This window comes from Peromyscus californicus, unplaced genomic scaffold, assembly GCF_007827085.1.
Source record: "Peromyscus californicus insignis strain IS unplaced genomic scaffold, ASM782708v3 Scaffold_7__1_contigs__length_154581171, whole genome shotgun sequence".
Lineage (NCBI taxonomy): Eukaryota > Metazoa > Chordata > Mammalia > Rodentia > Cricetidae > Peromyscus > Peromyscus californicus.
In genome coordinates this window covers 45,558,439-45,578,638 of record NW_026294595.1, presented here as the reverse complement: position 1 = coordinate 45,578,638, position 20,200 = coordinate 45,558,439, and the positions used below count along the sequence as shown (strand labels likewise).

The window sequence follows — 20,200 nt, the reverse complement described above, 5'->3', positions numbered from 1 at the left end:
ACAAGTTGGGTTACATTTTAACCGGCGCCCTACAAAAACGACGCCGCCGCGGAGGTGTCTCCCTCGCTAACTTGTGAAAAGAACTCCCGGTTCTTGAGCCGGGGAGAGTTAGCCGGCCGAGAATCTGGCAGCCGTTCAACGACCCCGCCCTCCGAGTCCCAGGGGGGCTGCTTCTGCAGGGCGCGATCGTCCAGGGCGGAGGCGCCCGGAGGGCAGGAAGGGAGCGGGGTGAGCCCCGAAAGCACCCCCCCCCCGAAGACGCACGGCTCCACGCGCCTGGAAAACTTCCCCGGCGGCAGCGAGCAGGGCGGGAGGGGGCGGCGGTTCCCCTCGGCAGCGCCGAGAGCACCGCGCGCGCGAGGTTCGGGGCGCGCGGCGGGCGCGGCGGCCGCCGCCTCCTCCCGTCCCCGCCTCCGCCGCGCAGCCTCCTCCCTCCGCCCGGCTCGGCCTCCGGCTCCCTCCCCTCGTGGCAGGCTCCGGCGGCGGCGGCGGCGGCGGCGGCGGCGGCGGCGGACGGGGAGGGCGTGCGCCGGCCGAGAGGTGTGGGTGACGAGGCTAGGGAAGTTTCAAGTGGAAGGTCGTCGGTCGGCCGGCGCGTCCCTTCACTCTCCTCCCGCAGCATCATGGCGGAGCCGAGCGGCTCGCCCGTGCACGTCCAGCTTCCCCAGCAGGCGGCCCCGGTGACAGCGGCAGCGGCGGCGGCGGCCCCGGCGGCCGCGACATCAGCACCGGCCCCGGCTCCGGCGGCGTCCGCAACCCCGGCCCCGGCTCCCGCTGCGGCCCCAGCCTCGGCCCCGGCAGCTCAGGCGGTCGGCTGGCCCATCTGCAGGGACGCCTACGAGCTTCAGGAGGTTATCGGTCAGTGCGGAGGGTGCTGCGGGGCCGGTCCAGGCCGGGCGCGGAGACTGGGCGGGAGTGGGTGCGGGATGCGGTTTTCCTGCCTGCCTGCACGCCCGGAGGCAGAGCGGCCGGCTTCGGGGCCTACCGGCTCCAACAGTTATTTTATTGTATTTTTTAATTTTTAATTTATCCCTTCCTTCCCTGAGCGCGGCTGCTGCAGGAGGTGGCGCGGCGGATGTGACTCGCACTGCAGACGAGCTGCATGCTGCAAACTTTTATCTCCGGGATCGCCGGGGCGGCGGAGCTGGGGACCCGGTAACGCCGCATCCTCCCCCCCCACCCCCACAAGCGCGGGGGCCGCAGCCCGTGGCCGGTGACCACGCGGATGGGCTGCCGGGGCGGGGTGGGGATGCGGGGGCGCCGCCCTGGGCTTCCTCGCCCCCGCGCCGCGCCGGGTGCAACGCGTCCTGGGAGACCCTGCGGGCGCAGTCGCGCCTCCGCCTCCTGCCGTGACCTATCGGTTGGTAGCCGGTCCACGTAGTAGCGGCGGAGGCCCAGGCTCCTGCCCAGGCCGGGGAGGATGCTGGCCTTCTCTGACAGTCGCCGCATGCCCGCCCTGCGACCCGGCTCTGCGCGCGGTGCGCCCGGGTACCTGCCTCCCTCCGTGCCGGCGCGCCGCCTGCCGCTAGCTCCGGAGCCGGAGAGCGGGCGGGCGTGCTGGCCTCCTGCCCTATGCTGGGCGGATCTGTTGGGGTGAAACTCAAGGCTATCCACGATCCGCGCCCAGCCTTTCGGTGTCTCCTAGGCAGCTCACTAATATCATCTTATCTTACATTTTTAAATACCTGGCAAAGTCGAAAGGCAAGAAGCCGGTGTTCATTTCTTTGAGCCAAGCACGTGAAGGGATAGGGGATTGTGTTGTCCTCTAGCTTAGAACCTTACCTACAAGATCATTCAGTTAAAAGTTTCGTCACTGAGCAGTGCTGTCAGGCGGACTGGGACCCCCATCATGTAACTATATGAACTCTGCACTGGGGATGTTGCTGCTGCCCCATAGTCTTTGATATTTAAGGACGGTAAGAGGAAAAAAAGGATTCAAGTTATCTTAATTTTTTCTTTCACTTTAAAAGAGTTCTCGATTTTTCCTCTTGGAAAAATTACAATAAATATAATTTCAGTGGTCACTCAAAGGAGCCCCCTTTACCTCCTGTGTGAATGAGACTTCCAGAAAGGCATACATATACATGTGTATGTATACATATGTATGTGTTTCACAGGCAGACGTGTGTGTGTGTGTGTGTGTGCGCGCTCGTGTGTGTGCTCATGTGTGTAGATACACAAGTATGTTTCACAGGCAGAAGTGAGTGTGTGCTCACGTGTGTAGTGATGGTGTACATTGGTATGCAAAAGCTGCAAATAGTCTTTATAGACATTTGTAGACAAAATTCTTTTAGTGTATGTCATAACTTTTAGCTAAAGAGTCTTTAGGGATGAATCTTCACGACACTGTCAGGATTAATAACCCCAGGAGCTTTCAAAGGCCGGAGTCCTCAGTGAAAACCATTTTTGCCTAGCACATAAGCCTCCTCTCTCTGAACTTCTTTGCTGCCTCCCATGTTCTTACATTCCCCCAGCGATTATATGGGGGTCTCGGCTGTCATGCAAAGGCTCTGGTGTCCACCTGCCACCTTGGCAGGCTCTTCCCTTTGAAGGCCCACCATACACACATACATGGATATACACATAGACACACATAACATGTATTGATGCTGAGGACTGAATCAGGAACAGTACTACCGAGGTAAGGCTTCTAGCTGCAAGGGATCTTCTTGTCCTAGGGAGTCTTGTTCAGCTTCCAAGGCCAAAGGGTCTTCTGAGAAGCTTTGCACTTCTCCCTGGACATAGTTTGGTGGCCCCTTCTGCCCCCATTTTATATACTCCATAGTACCTAACCTCATAAATTTTAATTGCTCATCGAGGTCTTAAGGCCTCCCCATATCCCTGCATTTTGTTGGCTAGTAGCAATACAAGGCTAAATAAACAATGGTCCCTCATGAGCTAGGAGACAAGGATAAATGACCCTGTAGGGTGTGCTGAGTGAGGGCTGGGAGATGATGGGAGGCAGATGCTCTTCAGGGCAGAATCTGACTGGGATTGAAAGGTGGTTTTCAAGTCTGAGGAACAGTTTCTCAGGGGCTCAATAATTTGTGTTGCTGCTTTCCCTAAGCAGCGGCGGCGGATCCCCCTATTTACACCTCAGAGTTGGTTGGTCTCTTCTACTGCACAGTTTTCCTTAGGACCCAGAACAGTTTCCGTATAACTAATTTGTATTCTTTATGTTGTTAATCATTAGGGGGTAAATGTAAGCTTAGACTTTGGCAACAATATTTTGAGTTGGCCTCTTTTGTGAACTAAGGAATATAATCTTTTTAGTTAAAGTAGGATTAATTGCAAAGCCTTCTCTGCTTGTGGTAACCATGTTAATTATGGTTGTTCGATTTCAGTGATGAAAGAAAAAGGGGAATTTACCTGACGAATTCAAGAGATGAAACACCTGCTTATTCCATGTTGGTTTCACACATTTATGTTGTGAGAGGGCTTTTCTATGCTTTATATGGATCGCATATTTTCCCATCTAAGAGATGGCTGTTTGGAAATCCGTGTTATTGAAACATTGCTGGAGTAGGGTTTTTCAAGGGCTTAATGTTTACGAAGAAATACAAACCCACTCCCATCACTCCCATTTAGCCTTTCATGCCAGTTGAGTGATTCAGAGTGAATTCGTGGTTAAGCACATTGCCTTAAACATTCTATTCAAGAGGTTAGCAGTGCAAACACCAAACCAGTTTGAAAGTGGTGCCTCTCCCTGCCATACAGCAGGTGTCCTGTGATGTGCCTCCAGCAGTGGGAACCGCAACCAGCAGGAGGCTCAGAGGCGCCAGAGCCTAGAGCCAGGGAAGGCAGGGTGCTTCTTCAACTTCCAGCGTGGCACAGAGCACAAGCACGGTTTCTTCTGTTTCCTCCTGGACACAGGACAGGGCCTCGGGATTAGGAGAGGCTCAAATCCAAACAGACCAGGTTCAGTTCTGTAAGTGCTCCTGTTGTAGAAAAACAAACACAGGATTTTCCAACTCTAAAAATAAAGTTTTGTCTTTGTTGCACGGCGGTTCGGTGGTAGAAAGCCACGGAGACACTGTAATGCTATTAGGAGTAATCTGGTTCAGAAGTTCAGGCATGACCTAGAAATAATGTCAGATCTGTCAGAGGGAGCTTTGTAATGAAACAGGGACGGGACACGTGGAACTATGGAGTTCCTGCGTCCGGGCGTGTGGGATCACTCTTGTGTTCTCTACAAACAGCCGTTCTCTGGAGAGAATGTCCAGTCTGTGTGTGATCTCTGGCTTTGCTCCTCTCGCCCTCAGCCTTGAATTCCTTCTTCAGAGGCATGAAGGGCACCTCAGTGAGGCCAGTTGAAAACTGAGGTGGTTGTTGGTATTCATGGGATCTCCTTGACTCTTTAAACAAAGAATAAAAGATGAGCTATGTAAACATTGACTTGGACATCCGTGACTGAATGGACAACCTCAGTGAACTTCTCTCCTTGACGGCGGTGCCGTCTTGGCAGCATGGGGTTCCCAGTTTGAATCAGGCAATTCCAGCAGTGCTCTTACCTCCCCTCATTTTCCACCGAGAAACAATAAGTAGATCACGGCTGGAGACTGCTTGATTGTCTTCGTTTTTTAAAGTTTTATTTATTTATTTATTTATTTATTGGGGGGGGGTCAGGAAAAGCCTTTTTTCTTTTTTCCTTCTTTCTTCCTTCCTTCCTTCCTTCTTTCTTTCTTTCTTTCCTTCTTTCTTTCTTTCTAGTTTTCATTTGGTTCTCCATGTGGCCTCACGTTTTTCCCCATGGCGGTCATTTAGAGTGCTCTAAGAGGAGCACTTCCCTGCCATCTGAGGCAGCAGAAAGTAAGTTGAGTGTTTGACAGCGGGTTCCTCTGCTCACTTCGTTCCTCTTCTCCGAGGTTTTGTTTATCTGTCTAGGTCTGCAAACATTTTGCCACGACCCAGGGAACGAGGCTGTGGTCACTTGAAGGAGCATCAGCTCTTCCTGAGTTGAGATCTGCAAACAGCCTGGGACGTCCTCACAGCTTCTGGAAAGTTTCAGGGTTTGGGGATTAGCATTAGGTTTGTGCCGGGCCTAGAGGTAGGTTGAGACAGTGGGCAGACACACTGGGCATTTCTTGGCGGAGCTGGAGCACTGAGGATACCCTGATCTCGTGGCCTTCCTGCCAGCAGTGTTGGCCTTCCCTTTGACTAGTTAGTTAGGGTCCCCCATCTCCCTCCTTCCTTCCCTCTCTCTCTTTCTTCGGTCTTTCCTGCTGTCTGTCCTTCTTTCCTTTCTCTTATTTCCTATAATAAAGAGGCCTGGGATAACTGAGGAAAGGGCTTTGATTTTTAACCGCTTCACTTTTTAAAATACAAAGAGAAAAGCATACACAAAGATGTTCACATTGTGGTATGTTATACATAGACATTTTACCATGCTAGCCTGTGGAGCGCGCGCGCGCGCGTGTGTGTGTGTGTGTGTGTGTGTGTGTGTGTGTGTGTGTGTGTGTGTGTGTGTGTGTGTGGGGGGCTGCTAGAAGGACACTGTCTCTAAACCTCACCTCCAGCCTTTAGCCATTTTAGTACAGTTCAGTGGCATTGACGATATTCCCAGTGAAAGTGTTCTTTTTAACTCTGCCAAGGAGATTGTTACGTGGGGAAAATCTCAAGGTTAGAAGAAACTTATGGAAGAGAGACTGCAGTCTTTGCTTTTTTGTTGTATTTGATTCATGACCAATAGTGGGTGCACCCCCCCCCCCCCCCCCCGCCTGACTCTTACAGCTTATCTTGACTGCATTTTGGACAGCGTTTAAAAATAAATGTCAGCCGTGCTGTCTCTAAAGTCAGAAACCCTGGCCTGTTTGTTTCTGTCCTGCTATGGTAATCACTGGCAGTTGTGACCTACAACAAATGGCGTAGATGTGTCTGCACTCAGTTTCCACACTGGGAGCCTGAACAAAATAGGTTTGTGAGAGTGTCAGACACTTAGAACAGTGCTTGGCACAGGGCACACTCAATTAGTTTTAGCCCTTGCTTCTATAAACTTCGCTTGCTAATCTGATTCAAGTTATCAGGACAGAACACAGCCCTGGCTTTTCAAGCCTTTGAAGTGGCTTCAAGAGTTATTCCACTTGGTTTCTGCCAAGGGAGAGTGCATAGGAGAGAGGTCACCCCCAGACTTTTCTTCTGGAAGCCATCTGGAAGGTGGCGTGCAAGGGAAGTCAGAAGCCCAGGTGGGCCGGCTTCACCTGGGCCTAGGCGGCCCCACACCCTTGCAACTTCATGGAGGAAGCTGGGGAGACCTGTAGAGCTCCTGGCGATTTGGACAGCTCAGGGGTTTAGGTGCCAGATGGCTTTCTGACAAGTGGTGAGAACATCCTGTGGGAAGGTTGCCTGGAGGAACAGCCCATAATGGAAAGGCTCGGAGAGCAACCTGCTCCTACTGCACTTTTCCTTCTACCTCCGAGTCAGTCGGCCTTTGGAGGGTGCCATGCTGGCAGCCAATGCTGCTGACTTCAACGAAGCATTCACTGCATCCCAGGGACCAGGAGAACTGGGCCCTTTATTTCCAGATAAAGTTTTCTCTGCTCTTCTCTCCCTCCCTCTCTCCCTCCCTCCCTCCCTCCCTCCCTCCCTCCCTCAGCTTAAAGATACTGAAGTCTTTTTCTTTTGTAGTGCTATAGGTTGTACCTTGGGCCTCATGCATGCAAGGCAGGGCCCCCACAACTGATCAACACCCCTATTCCTCTCAGCCTTTTGGGTGGTGTTACGCGTTTCTAAAACAGAGCCTCAAGTGGTCCAGGCTGGTATTGAGCTCACTGTGGTAGCAAGAGGATGGCTTTGAACTCCCAAGACTTCTGCCCCTGCCTCCCAAGGGCTGGGGTGACAGCCTGGCCCATCGTGTACAGCTGTTCTTGTCTTTCCTGCCCCTTCCTCCTGTTCCTCCTCCTTTATCTCTGCCCTTGTGTTCACAGCAGAGCTGACGGGAGGACCTCCCACTTCCTCTTCGCCTGCTGTAATCTGGCTTCTGCTGTCTCTCAGAACCCGAGCTGTGTTCTCTAAAACTGCCTTTGTCCATCTGTGGACAGAAGGCATGGGCACTGTGGACCATCTCGGTCTCCCTCTGCAGGCAAAGTTGGGCCCATTTTTCAATTTACAAACTGGAACGGTCGTGCCTTCGGCTTCCACTTCTGCCTCTTGTGTGTCGTGCCCTCTGTTCCCCTGCCTGCCACTACTTTGCAGTCTGCATCTCCACAGCTGACCCAGAAATGCAGAGGCCTTCCCTGACTTTGAACTAGTATTTGGATGGCCTGTCTTCTCCTGTGGTACTGGGATCACGCCCAGGGCCTTGCTCCGATCGGGCAAGAGTCCACCTCCAGACACCTCCCAGTTCCACTGGGGCTTCTTATTCCTTCATTCCTACTCGTGTTCCTTCTCCATCTGAAAAACCCCAAATGCAAAACATGCCACTTATGCTACTATCCTACCCTTACCAGGCTCCCATATCTCAAAAATCACCAAGTCCTAAGTGTTCACCATATTCATATGATATATATGATATGTATTATCATATATATGTCTCTGAATCAGAGAGTCTCTGACTCTTTTGGTCCCTCCAGGTTTAAAGTCCTCATCAGTGCTTTTGGAGATTATAGTAATAACAATGTACTAATCTCCATTTTTGTCTCCAGCTCTAGTATCCTATGTTATCGAAATTGATACTGCTAGATCAGAACATCTACAGTGTTGCTGTCAGGATTACTGCTATATCAGAATGTCTATGGTGTACCCGTCTGTGCATGTTGAAAGTGTACCTGTGCAGTGAACACACTCAAAAGGTGTGCATGTCTAAGATATATGTATGTTGGTGCATGTTGCTTCATGAAACAAGCCATGTACCGCCACTCTGTTGATTTTATACATGCAGACTCTGTTTTGAATGCTTTTAGAATCTGGACTAAATGATGTGTCTTCCCAGAAACATGATTTGCCCTTAGCTCTCCTGGCTGCCCCCATTGGTTCTGATGTGTCTTTCACATAATTGCCCTCAGGAGGCTAGTTTCCCAAGTGCTCATCCTGAGCCTGGACACCCAGAGCTTCCTTGAGGACAGTTTCCTCTTCGATGCTTCACACTTCATATTCAATATTTGATCATCGTGATGAATGTGAGCCTGAATTGGGGGGACAAATGCCAATGCCTGACATCTAAGTTTGTCTTCTTTGATCCTGAGGGTTTGATCTTGCCTTTGATGATTCTTACTCAGTTGACTTTGGGCCAGTCAACTCAAAGGGCTCTGTAGATATTAATTCAGCTCTGAAGAGCACCGCAAAGCTCTTCAGTGCTTCCTCCTGCCTGTGTCGGGGATTACAGTGGAAGCTTCCCCTTGCATCCCGGAAGTGGCCCTTGTGGTCTGAAGGTTTGATAGCTGACTGCTGTGGTTCTCCACCTCCTGCTTGGAGGTCGTAGGATGTCTGTGCTGCTGCTCCCTTTAGGATCCCCAGTACTTGCTTGCACTTTTGAATGCACAGTGATCTCTTGCTGTTCGTGTGTTTAAATATAGCCCTTACCTTGAAGCTCTTTGGAGGTGCTTCCTGTGTAGAAATCAGAAATGCTGGAGATCAGAGTCGGATGAAACACAGGAGCAGGGGTGCAGGACGGTGAGATTCCAGAGTTTTCTTATGCAGGCAGGCATTGCACTCCTATAAATTATAATGGACAGAGAGTGATGGGATGGGATGGGAGTGGTACATGCCAAGCCTGTAGAACGTGGCTTGATTTTTAAGTAAAAACTGATCTAATGTATGTTATAACTCTTCTGTGGTACATCTTTTGAAAAAGATTCTTTTTTGTTTCTCATTTAAGTAAAATTCCCCCAAGTCATCATATGAGGCTTCAGGTTCTCTTTCAGGACAGTTCTGCTTCAATTATACCAGGTAACTCCAAGATACTTGAAGAGATGCAAGCATTCCAAGTTTTTTTTTTCTTCCAAATCTGCTATTCAGTGGTGGAATTTCTGGTACTAGAGAAGAATTTAGTGTATTAATTAAAAAGGCATTTCAGACTTGGCTTAACTGGAAAGCAGAAGGAGGAGAAATAGGCCTTTCAGACAATAGCCTGGCAAGGCTTTCTCTCTAGAATTGATTGAGACACACACGTTGGAATCCAATGTGAGTAAATGCTGAAGTATTTCAAGTTTCTTCTCATTTGCCAAACAGTTATTTGAGAATAAACTCTGGCACAGCTGTAAGAAGTGCCCTGGGCACTGAAGGAGTAGGAGATTGATGCTCTAAACTGATTGTGTGTTTATATACGTGAAATGCCATTTAAGGAGGAGCTCACAGAGACCTCAACCAACGTTTTATCTCCACGTTCTTGTAGGTAATTGACATTTAATACAGTTTTCAGAAGCCTAGAATTAGGAGTGCTCATGTAGTTACACTCTCAGGTAAATATGTAAAATGTGGTGACATTTATGGGGTTTTAGGTTTCCCACTTCAGTTGCTGTTGGAACTGTTGGCCAGAAGAACTGGATGGAAGCAGAGGTGGATGGCTCTGCCATGTAAGCAGATAGCTAGATCTTCCTTGGGAGTACTTTGGAAACCACTGACCTGTGACGGCTTGAGACTTCTCATAATTGCTCTATTGATGGTGAAGGTCTTAGCTGAGTGAATGCTCTTGTTTTGGCCTGGAAGCATCCATTTGTACCAGGTTTGTAATGAGGGCACTTCACTTGCTCTCTTTTCTGTCCTGGTTTAGTTTGGCAGTTGTGTTTTCTGGGTGGTCCTTATTGACCTCTCTCCCCTTCTCCCCTCCCCTGCTCTCCCCCCACCCCCCCACCGCCACCTACCCATTCGTTTCCTGTCCCTTCCTCCTTCCTTTCTTCCCTGACTGCCTGTTGTCTCCCTTCCCATTGCCCCCATCCACCTTTGCTTAATCAGAGGTGCCTGAGAAAGCAGAAGAGGGGTCTTCTAGGGAAGGATGTGCAGGTCAGAGGTGCAGTGTTGACTTCGACAAGTTCCCAAGTGAGAAGTGGCATGAACATGTAAGGAGAATAAGGAAATTCACTTTGGGAGAGGCTGAAGAAAAATTCACCCAGCACCTTTGCTTTCTAACTGAAGACTCCCAACAGTCAGAGTCAAAGCACACTGCCTGTGGTCCTTTCCACCCTTAGGTACCCAGACTCATGAGTCTTAGGTAGGGATGGATTTCAGCTGCCACTTTTTTACCTAGTGTTTTGTTGTAGATTATATGTTGAGTCATTGGTTGTAACCTGTCAGTGTCGTGGCCTTGTCTGTGTGTCTAAAACAAAAGCTCAAGAGCAGCAAGTATCTGAAGTAGCTCAACTTTCAGCTTACAGGTTGATCCAGGTGGGCATATTGTAGCTATTAAGTAGCAACAACATTCTAGAAGATAGATACGGCCACTGTCTCCATGTGGCACTTCCACCTAACTTAAATCAGGCTAAGGAGGGAAGACACAGTGATCTGATCTGTGTGTTACCTTTGCATAACTCTGACCCAAATCTCAAAGAAACAGCTGAAGAGAGGAAAAATTTCACCCATGGTTTCAGAAGCCCAAGGTGGCGGTGAGGGTATGGCCGTGCTCATGGAGTAAGAGTGTGTTCCAGAGGCTTGTCCTGTGTCTGTGGACCAGGAAGTAGAGAGAGCAAGGCCGGGTTTGAGGCAGGTGTAACTAACCTTCAAAGGCCTGCTCTGGTGACCTTTTTCTGCTAGCCAGGTCTTACCTCCTTAAGGCTCCATAGACTTCAAAATTGTACCACAGGTTGAATACCCAACGTTCAAAACATGAGCCTTTGTGGGCATTTCAGACTCAACCCACAGCACAGTCCTTCAGTTATATATCACATTTCCAATTCTCAGTAGCCAGTCATGGCTGGTGACTGCTTTATTGGACACTACAGATTCAGATGATATTACCATCCGACATTTGGACAGGCATATGCTGGATGGTGTGTTATTAGCTGCTTTTCTCATTGTTACGACCAAATACCTGACAAGAAGCAAAAGGAAGGCTCAATTCTGGCCCAGGGTTTGAGGATACAGTCCAACCTGGTGGGGAAGGCGTGGCAGTGGGAGACCGCCTGCTCACCTCTGGGCTGGTCAAGGAGCAGGGCTGCGAACTGGCACTCATTTTTACTTGCCCCTCCTCGCTCAGGCTGGATGGGGCCACCCATATTGACTGTTGACTGTGTGTCTTCCCTCCTCTGTGAGGCCTTTTCGGAAACACCCTCAGAGACACAGCTGGAGGTTTGTCTCCTAGTCCAGTCTCAGCCCCGTCGAGTTGACAATGACCGCGAAGCATCTCAGATGGTAGTTTCTCAGAACTGATTCGAGACTGGTTAAATGTCACTACGCTGTCTCTAGCAGTGTAAGAACAGTTTCTAAGAACATGTTGAGGTTCCACCCTCATTTACAAGTACAAAAGGGAGGGAGGCGTGAGGAGCCCACTGAGTGTCAACATGTTTGGCTTCCTGGGACACTTTTTGGAAGTAGATCTGTTCATATTTCCGGGAGAGCCTTTTGCTTCTGTGTGTGGTGAGACCCCTGTTGACTCAGAGAGTTAATTTTTAAGGTATAACTTTTTTGTTTGTTTGTTTGGTTGCTTTGAGACAGGGTCTCTCTCTCTAGCCCTGGCTGTCATGGAAGTAGCTGTGTTGTCCAGGCTGACCTTGAGCTCACAGAGATCCACCAGCCTCTGCCTCCTGAGTGCTGGGATTACAGGCATGTGCTACCATATCTGGCTAAGGTATAACGTTTTATCTTGTCTCACTTAACTAACTCATTTTGGATATGTTCCCATGATTCTGTAAACACTGAGATTCCTACCAAAAGAAATTGTTTTTGGAAGCATTAATTTACTTAGAGACAAGCATATGTTTGAGAGTCAGGGTTGGATATAGTAGCCAGAATTACTTCAGTTAATTTTCTTTGTTATGAAGAGAGAACTGACTAGTTTATTTGTTTATTTATTTATTTAATCATCTATTTTTTTGGTGGGTAGTGGCAGATATTTCTGAAATTAGAATTAGTTAGAATTTCTGACATTAACCCCCCTTAAGAAAAATAATACCTCTGTTTATCTTTGGCCCTTATTGGGAATTAGAATCATAGTTTCCTTTCTTTTAATGTAGAAACTTTTGGAGGGAGGGGGACTGGAGATGCACAGATAACAAAACATTTTGGTGATTAAAGGGTTAGTTCACTTAGCCTAAGTTTTAGATCACAAAGCAAATGAAACGCCCACTGTCACCACCACAAGACAAATTCATATTCATTGACTCTTGCTTGGGGAGGGCACCTTCCTTGTTAGGAGAAGGGATTAGTGTCTGGGTGTCAGGAGTCTGGAGCGAGATGAAGGTTTCATTGGAAGTCCATCAGCAGTAGTCTGCGTCCTCATGCACAGTGTCTCTTCAAATGACCGAGGCTGGACCAGAGGATGTTTTCCCTGCTAATCATTATTTTGTTTTCCTAGCAATGCCCTTTCAGATTTGTGGATTGCCAACCCCAGTGCCTGACCTTTACTAAGAGCTGTTGTGGAAACATTTCTCATAGGGCTGCTTTCCTGGGTAGAGTGGAGCCTGGAACAGGGCGAGTGTTCTGTGAAGCTTCACATCGTGGTCATCAGCATGGGTTTAAGAAGAGGGGTGCTTTGGGCCTCAGTCAGGATGGGGCTGGATCATTTACCTCTGCTGAAGTGGATACCCATACCCACGGGCTGTTTTGAAAGTGACACTTGCAGGCCAAGCGATGAGGAGGTACTCAGCTTCAGTAGGAACATCTTGCTGCTTGCTGTCATAGAAGAAGCAAGATTTTATCTGAGGGCTTCCTGTTCTGTTCTTTTAGGCAGGGTCTCGTGTAGCCAGCCAGGGTGGCTTTGAGACTCACTATACAGTGGACGCTGTCCCCGACCTCCCCATCCTCCTGCTCCCGCTTCCCGAGTGCTGGGGTCACAGATGGGCACCGTCCTCCCAGGCTCTGACGTCCTGTTCTTGAAGTGCCACCGGAAGCAACTGTACATGCAGCTTTGCGACTGTGTACAATTTAAAGTATTCTAAGGGAGAAGTGGGCATTGAAGTTCCAGGCACCAGGAGGGTAAAAGTTTGATGCATTTTTTTTCTAGCACTCTGGTCATTCATATTAAAAATAAAATGAGGCTGGAGAGATGGCTCAGTGATGAAGAGCACTGGCCGATCCCGCAGAAGAGCCAGGCTTGTTTCCAGCGCCCACAGGGCAGCTCACAACCATCTGTAACTCCAGTTCCAGGGGATCCAGTGCCCCCTTCTGTCCTCCACTGGCACCAGGCGTATATATATATTTGTATATACAGACTTGCAAGCAAAAACCCATGTAAAAACTAAAAATAAATAAATCTCAGAGACATTATTTTTCACTGTTTATATTTGTCTTAATCTAAATACCAAATTCCCCTTCAGTTTTTGTTTTGTTTTGTTTTTGTTTTGTTTTTAGCTACTTAGAAGAAAGAGAGAAACCAAAATATGAAAGCTGAGCTTTATGTATTATTAAAATCATTCACACCACACTCTCGGTGTAATGTGTGTAAGAAGTGTTTCACTCAAGTGGACATGGTGAGAGGTACCCACAGATTTATAGCTAGTTCTCAATTGTTTTGTGCAGAGCTACTTTTATTTGAATAGCTTTTTGTGATGAATTATATTATTTATTATTTTACTCTTTGTTGTTTATTTATAATCCTAGGAATGGAGGCCAGGACTTCACACACGCTAACAGACTGGCCACAAACTCTAGCACGAAGCTCGTCAGCCTTAACTTTTATTCCTGACTTGTGGTGGAGGTCTCCGTATAAACTGACGACTCTGGCCGCTCTGTGGTTGAGGGGAAGGTTTTCATTGTAGAGAGGAGAGAGAGAAGAGCCCGAGGCGTCTGGAGGAGTCCAGAGCAGAGAGTGGAAGAAGTAGACTGAACATGGCCAGCAGCCTGAGAGAGGGGACAGTGGCAGGGGGTGGGGATTAGAGAGCAGAGAGAGAAGCAGAGGCACAGGAAAGGGAGAGGGAGGGAATGAATATGAATATGAATATGAATATAAATATGAATATGAATGTGAGTGAGTAGCTGTGGGGAGGGAAGCCCATGAGCTGGAGGGAGTTTAAGGTAGGGGAGGAGGTGAGAAGGACAAGATGCTAGCATGAATTTTGAAATGTGTAACAGGTAGTTGTGATACTGAAGGAGCCTGGCTCCACAAGTGTAATCAGGTTTTTCTTTGAGCTGCCAGCTCACAATGACACGGAGGCTGGCTTATTATGATTTGTGAAAACTCAGCTTTAGCTTACACTCATCCCACTAGCCTTATAGTTTTAAATTAACCTGCTTTTATTAATCAACATTTTTTCGTGTGGCTTTTTACCTTTCTGTAATTCTGTATGTCCGACTTCCTCCATGTCTCACTGGTATCTCCTTGTGCCTTGATTATCTCCTCCTCCTCCTCCTCCTCCTCCTCCTCCTCTTCCTCCACCTCTTCCTCCTCCCTCTCTCTGCCCAGAAGCCTCAACTATACCTCCTGCCTAGCTATTGGCCATTCAGCTCCTCGTTATACCAGCCAGAGCAATACATTTTCACACAGTGTACAAATATCCCACAACACACAGGTAGCCATATGTCCCTTTGGCCATAGGTAGGGGAAATGACTCCTTCTGGTGGAGGGTAGCCAGCTTTGCAGATTCCTGAGGAGTGCTGGCTCTTATCTGTCACCCAGAAATCCTCCTGTCGTCTAGGTTCAACTCACTGGGCTTCCTTTTGGAGTTTGGGGAACTGGCATTTCACGTTGACCTGATAGTCACCAGTTACCTGACCATATTCTCCATGGTTCTATAGGATTGGTGACTGTAGGTTTTAAAGACTATTTGCTATTTAACTAGCCATCAGGGTGATCTTTGTTATAAAAGTGGCTTTAGGAGTACGTAATTTGCTAAAATAAACTGAAGATGATGATTCTAGTGTGGTCCGCGTGTGCGCATGTGTGAGTGTGTGTGTGTGTGTGTGTGTGTGTGTGTGTGTGTGTGTGTGTGCGTGCGTGCGCGCGCGTGCATGCGTGCATGCACGTGTGTGTGGGTACTTGGTCTCTTTTTTACTTTTCGGTGTTTCATTCTGAACATTCAACAGCACATTAAAACTATAGGTTGTTTCCATGCACACGCAGTCATTCCTTCTGCCACCTGGAAGTCAGTGAGCTATGTCTGTCACAGCCTTGAAAATCACAAACCATCTCCACTTTGCCTAATTTAAAGGTGAATTGTGGCTTAGATAATCAAGGAAGTTTCTTTACTTTGAAGTCAATCCAGCAGTATTTTATTGCTTGATTTGTAGAAGGAACTGCCAGCCCATTAGGTTCAAAAGCCTGGAAACGTAGGCTATGGGGGCAGTTTGGCCGTGACATCTGTTCCAGGGTTAATTTGGCTGATCCGACTGCTAGGCACCTGTGCCCTTCCTCACCACCCCATGCGTCTACTTTTCTTCCTCTTGGAGCTGAGGCCTGTCAGAGAGGGAGATCTTCCAGAAGAGAGGACGACCTGTCTTCTGTCAAGGTTACAGAAGCAGCTGCTCTCACCCCTCCCGGCTAGAACTTCCAAACACGCTCTTAAGATTAGAAAACTAGACCCAGTTATTAATAGAATTTGTCCATTATACTTACTTTATTGTGTGCCAGTGGCAGGCTCAGTCGAATGAAAGGAGATGTACAGCTTTACCTCTTAGAAAATTGTAAGATTTTCCTGGTAAAGACCTTTTCCTAAAATATCCTGTGCTTTTAGATGTAGGGAGAGGGCTAAAAGTGTCTTCTTTATTAAGTTAGAGACTTCAGTGCTAAGTGACTTGTCCTACAAAGAACAAACAGATCCGGACATGGGCTTGGAACTGTGGGAGAATCCTTCCTGGGCTGGTCCAGTTGCCCCTTTCCCACAGAAGGAGAAAGCCATGAGAAAAGGATGTTTCCTGGGCCTCCGAGGCTATAAATAACTCCAAGTCAATTCTTTTTAACTCCTCAAACATTATACTAGTCATCACAGATGATCATTATGGAAACTTTGTGTGACACAGATGAGCAAAAGTGCGGAGTAGTCACCAGTCACTGTATCACTTCAGACTGGAGGACACTGCTTGAATTTTGGTGTTGGCAAGATAGGTTCAAATCAGATACTGAAACTGGAAAAAGTGAATTAATATTTTTAGAAATCGCTCTGTTTTCCAGTTTTAGAACTCTCACATATAATTTGTTTAGAACAAAAAAATAGTTGTTTTAGAGTAATAACTGATTGGCCAAAGTGATTTGTTCTTTGAGAACTCAGTGCACACTCACAGTCAGGTGCACTTTGTTACTACTGAAGTGAGTGTGGAAATTTATTGTTTCCAATACAGAAGTGTTTTCATGGTCCCAGGATGTATTGGCTGCAACCTTATGTTTATGTTATAATTTAATGTCTCTCAGAATTACTTTTTACAAACTTGGACTTTGTCCTCTGTATACCACTGGAGAATCCTTTTCTGCTACACGCTACTTTGATTAGTGAAAGTTAAATAGTTCACAGCTGTGGCTTCCAGAAAAGTTAGGAGCAGGGTAACTTTTGAGGTTGCAGATAGAGCTCGGTGGTAGGGCCCTTGCCGAGCTTACACAAGACTTCCTGTGTGTTTGAACTCAAGTGCAGCCCCCTCCCCCAACACACATACTCAGCCCCTGCACAAATAAATAAAATGACATCCTTGTCTGAATTGAGCAGTAAGTTCTGAATTCCACACTGACCTTTTGTCTAAACCTGGAAGTGGCAAAGTGTTTTTTGTTTGTTTGTTTGTTTGTTTTTGTTTTGTTTTTTGTTTTTTCTAGATTGGTTAAATATGTGATACTGTGTTTTGTAGAATTAGCTAGCTGGTTTTGTGGCCATGGAATCCCTGGGAATTTGATGATGTGATTGTTTAATATTTTTGTCTTTTAAATTTCAAGGATTTCATAGTACTAGAGTGAAAGAATAAAATAGAAATAGCTATTGCCTTTGCTAACTTTTCTGTTATTTAAAATAAGATTTAAGTTGTAGTGGTGGAATAACTCAGTGTCTAATCAATGAAAATACTCCTCAATTTCCATTGCCCAGAGGTAGCCTCTATGGCTAGTTTTGTGGGTACTGTTTCTTTCTTTTTCTTAGTGAGTGTATAGACACACACACACATACTTCCAAAATGTACTGATTGTTTGTGTAGTGTAGTGACTATACTTACTATTAGACAACTTATAAACTTTACTTTTAGAGAGTTATATCCACATGTATATTGCTTGTACAGTTACTTCTCTACATCTTCTCTGTATATCTTTGCTAAAGCGTGCAGACTGCAAATATTGACCGTGACCATTCGAGGTGATTCTTCATCGATCCATGTCTTCTTAGGAGAATTCCTATTCAAGATTGAGTTTTGTGCTAATAGACACACCTTAATTTATTTAGCCAGTTCCTTGATTGCTGAACTCACTCGATTGGTGCCAGGCTTTCAGTGTCTCATGGGATGTGTATCTAGAATTGGGATTTATACTTTGGATAGTGCTGTGAAATTTCTCTGCAGTTTTTTTTTTTTTTTTTTTTTTGGTAATAATTGCCTGCTTATTTGCCCATTACTGGCTTTTACGGCTAGAAGGGAGTGAGAATGCAAGGCATCCTGCTTTCTCTCCCACCTTACTCCTAGCTGCTGAGCCTCCTCTCCAGCTCCAGCCCCAGCCCCAGCCCCAGCCCCAGCCCCAGCCCCAGCCTTGCTTCCTTCCTTAGATGCCCTGCCCCCAGATCGGTCGTGAATGCTTCCACACTCAGTTTGCAGCCATATCCGTCAGTCCATAGCATCAGGTTTGGGAGATACAGATGATACAGGGACTCAGCACATCCTTTTCTACAGAGAGGTGGTGGATAGGATGGTGGTGAAAAGAGGAATATTGTCACCTGAGGTTAGAGAGTGAATGAAAGTTACGTAATTTTGTGGACTGAAAAGGAAGTATCACAGAAGGCATTTCTGTGGTGAAATTTATGGAAAGCTTTTCTGGGTTGGTGAGAAATCTGGATTATAGAATAAAGCAGAATTGACTAACCTCTTCCTTTGGTTGTGAGGGATAGGGACTCATTATAATTACCCAAGTAATAGTGTATTTTTTTTTATAAGGACAGGTGTGAGAATAGCGAGCTAAGGCTGCCACTCTCCACCTCCGGCTGTTCAGGAGTCCAGGTAAAGCGGAGCACCTGCCGGAGGCTCTGGGAAGGGCGTGCAGATGTGCGAGGTGGACCTGACCGCGCCTGCAGGAGCTCTGGCATCCTCTCTCTTGTGGATCCTGTTTCTTACTAATTCTAAACGGAGCAACGGTGTGCTTGCCCTTGCTCCTGTTGGCCTGCGTCTTCCACCATCCTCCCCTCTGGTCCAGGGTTTCCACTTAGTCCAAGCTTCGTCCCATTTGAGGCCCCTTAGGGTGACTCAGTTTCTCCCTTTGCTTTCCTCTTCAGGCACACTAATAGTTGCTGGGTTTTCTTATAATTTCCCAGTTCTAAGCCCAGAGAACAAGAGTCAGAGGATTCTCGTCTGTTTTTGATTTTGATTTTTTGAGACAGGGTTTCCCTGTATAGCCCTGGCTGTCCTGGAACTCACTCTGTAGACCAGGCTGGCCTCGAACTTACAGAAGTCCCAATTAGGACTAAAGGTGTGCACCACCACCACCCAGCTAAGTTTGATGATTTTTACTAATCATTTTGTGAGACCTCTGACTATTATGAATGTAGACATCTCTCCCTCTGCTTGGATAATGACTTCAGAAACTCCTGGCTGGACAGGGACCTCAGGTACAGCAGGTACCCCATGTTAGTAATTTATGTAACATTCTTCCTGGGTGACTAACAGATCATCTGTTTGAAATGGCTCTGAGGAATGGAGGGGGGAAGGAGGGATGGGCCAAGGGCAGAGAATGTCTCATGTAATCTGCAAGATGTCATCCTGAACTAAGGCTGTCTTTGGATAAAAAGGGGTGTGTGTTTCTGATTTTTTTTCAATTTTCTAAGTCACTGAATACTTGGGATTAACCTCCCCCACTCCCCATTCCCATAAGGATTACAAATCTGGGAAATGAATGCTCTACCTCAGTTGTGAACTAACTGAAACTCAGAAATGCCAGTACCCAAGTCCTGAGGTACCATTTTGCCTTTTCTGCTTGATTTACGGGAGTATGAAATAGCTCATCCTGTTTGTGTAAGGACAGCAAGGTTCTGGAAAATGTACCCAGAACCCAATCCTCTCGGAAGCACTCATTTCTGTGTCAGAAGTTAGCTCAGCAGTGTTTTCTCCACAGATACTGGGAAGAGAATCTGATACTCCCAAATTTTGTGCTGTGTTTGGTGATCTGGCCTGTGCGTCAGGGATGAAAGCTTGAAAACTGCCCTTTGGAAGAGTTCGTCTTCTCTTCCTGAGGGTCACTATCAAGTATCCCCTTCGTTTCTCCCCCTTTCCTCCTCCCATTCCTCCTCCTTCTTCACTTCGAAACCATGGCTAATACTGGCAATTTGAATGTGCCAGTCAGCAACCTAGTTCTTAACCTTGGTGTATGCCCCTTAGAACCTCAGAGGGCAGCTGCCCTGTCCCGTCTTTGAGTGAGAACTAAGTTCATTAAATGCTGTTTTAGTTTGGTTTAGGGTCACTGGAAATGTAATCTGATTTGAGAGGCAGCATTTAAGCTCCTGTTTACGGAAAGATTGTTTTGATTATCATTTGGTGGGAATTTTTGTTGGGTAAAATAGAGGCAACGTCACCCTATTTGGAGAGGGACTCTAAATGGTCTGATGGTGTTTAAGAATGTTTCCCCTGGTAGTTTAAATGCCTTTTAAAATCTGCTTTAAAAATGCAGTTTTAGTTCATGAGCAGAATTAAACATTATTACTTTAATTAAAGACTTTGCAGTGCTTCATATTATTTAGGGAAAAAACTTTGAAATCATTTTTGGTAAGAACATGGGCCATTTCAGGCCTTTCCTTAGCTCATAGGTATGTTAATCCCCATTTGATTGCTTTGCAGGGAGTTGACAGTCACCAGGAGCCTGGTTTAGAGTCCGTTCGTAAATGAGCTTTCTTTTAGCTATTATTTTGTGAAGAAATAAGGAACTTTCCTACTGTTTTACTGTACGCTTGACGATTTGGGGCTCTGTCCTTTGTCTACTGGTCTCTACTGGCCAGTCTCCCATGTTAAAAGG

The 20,200-nt window shown here is 47.1% G+C and overlaps 1 protein-coding gene across 1 annotated transcript in view; it reads left to right on the top strand.

Annotated features, from left to right (window-relative positions):
• The first annotated feature begins 470 nt into the window (after positions 1-470).
• Stk39 (serine/threonine kinase 39) overlaps positions 471-20,200 on the top strand; it is a 273,793-nt gene continuing 254,063 nt past the window's right edge. Inside the window, exon 1 of the mRNA XM_052722942.1 lies at positions 471-858. Coding sequence (XP_052578902.1) covers positions 624-858 — 235 coding nt within the window. The 5' untranslated portion in view covers positions 471-623. The remainder of the gene's footprint in view (positions 859-20,200) is intronic.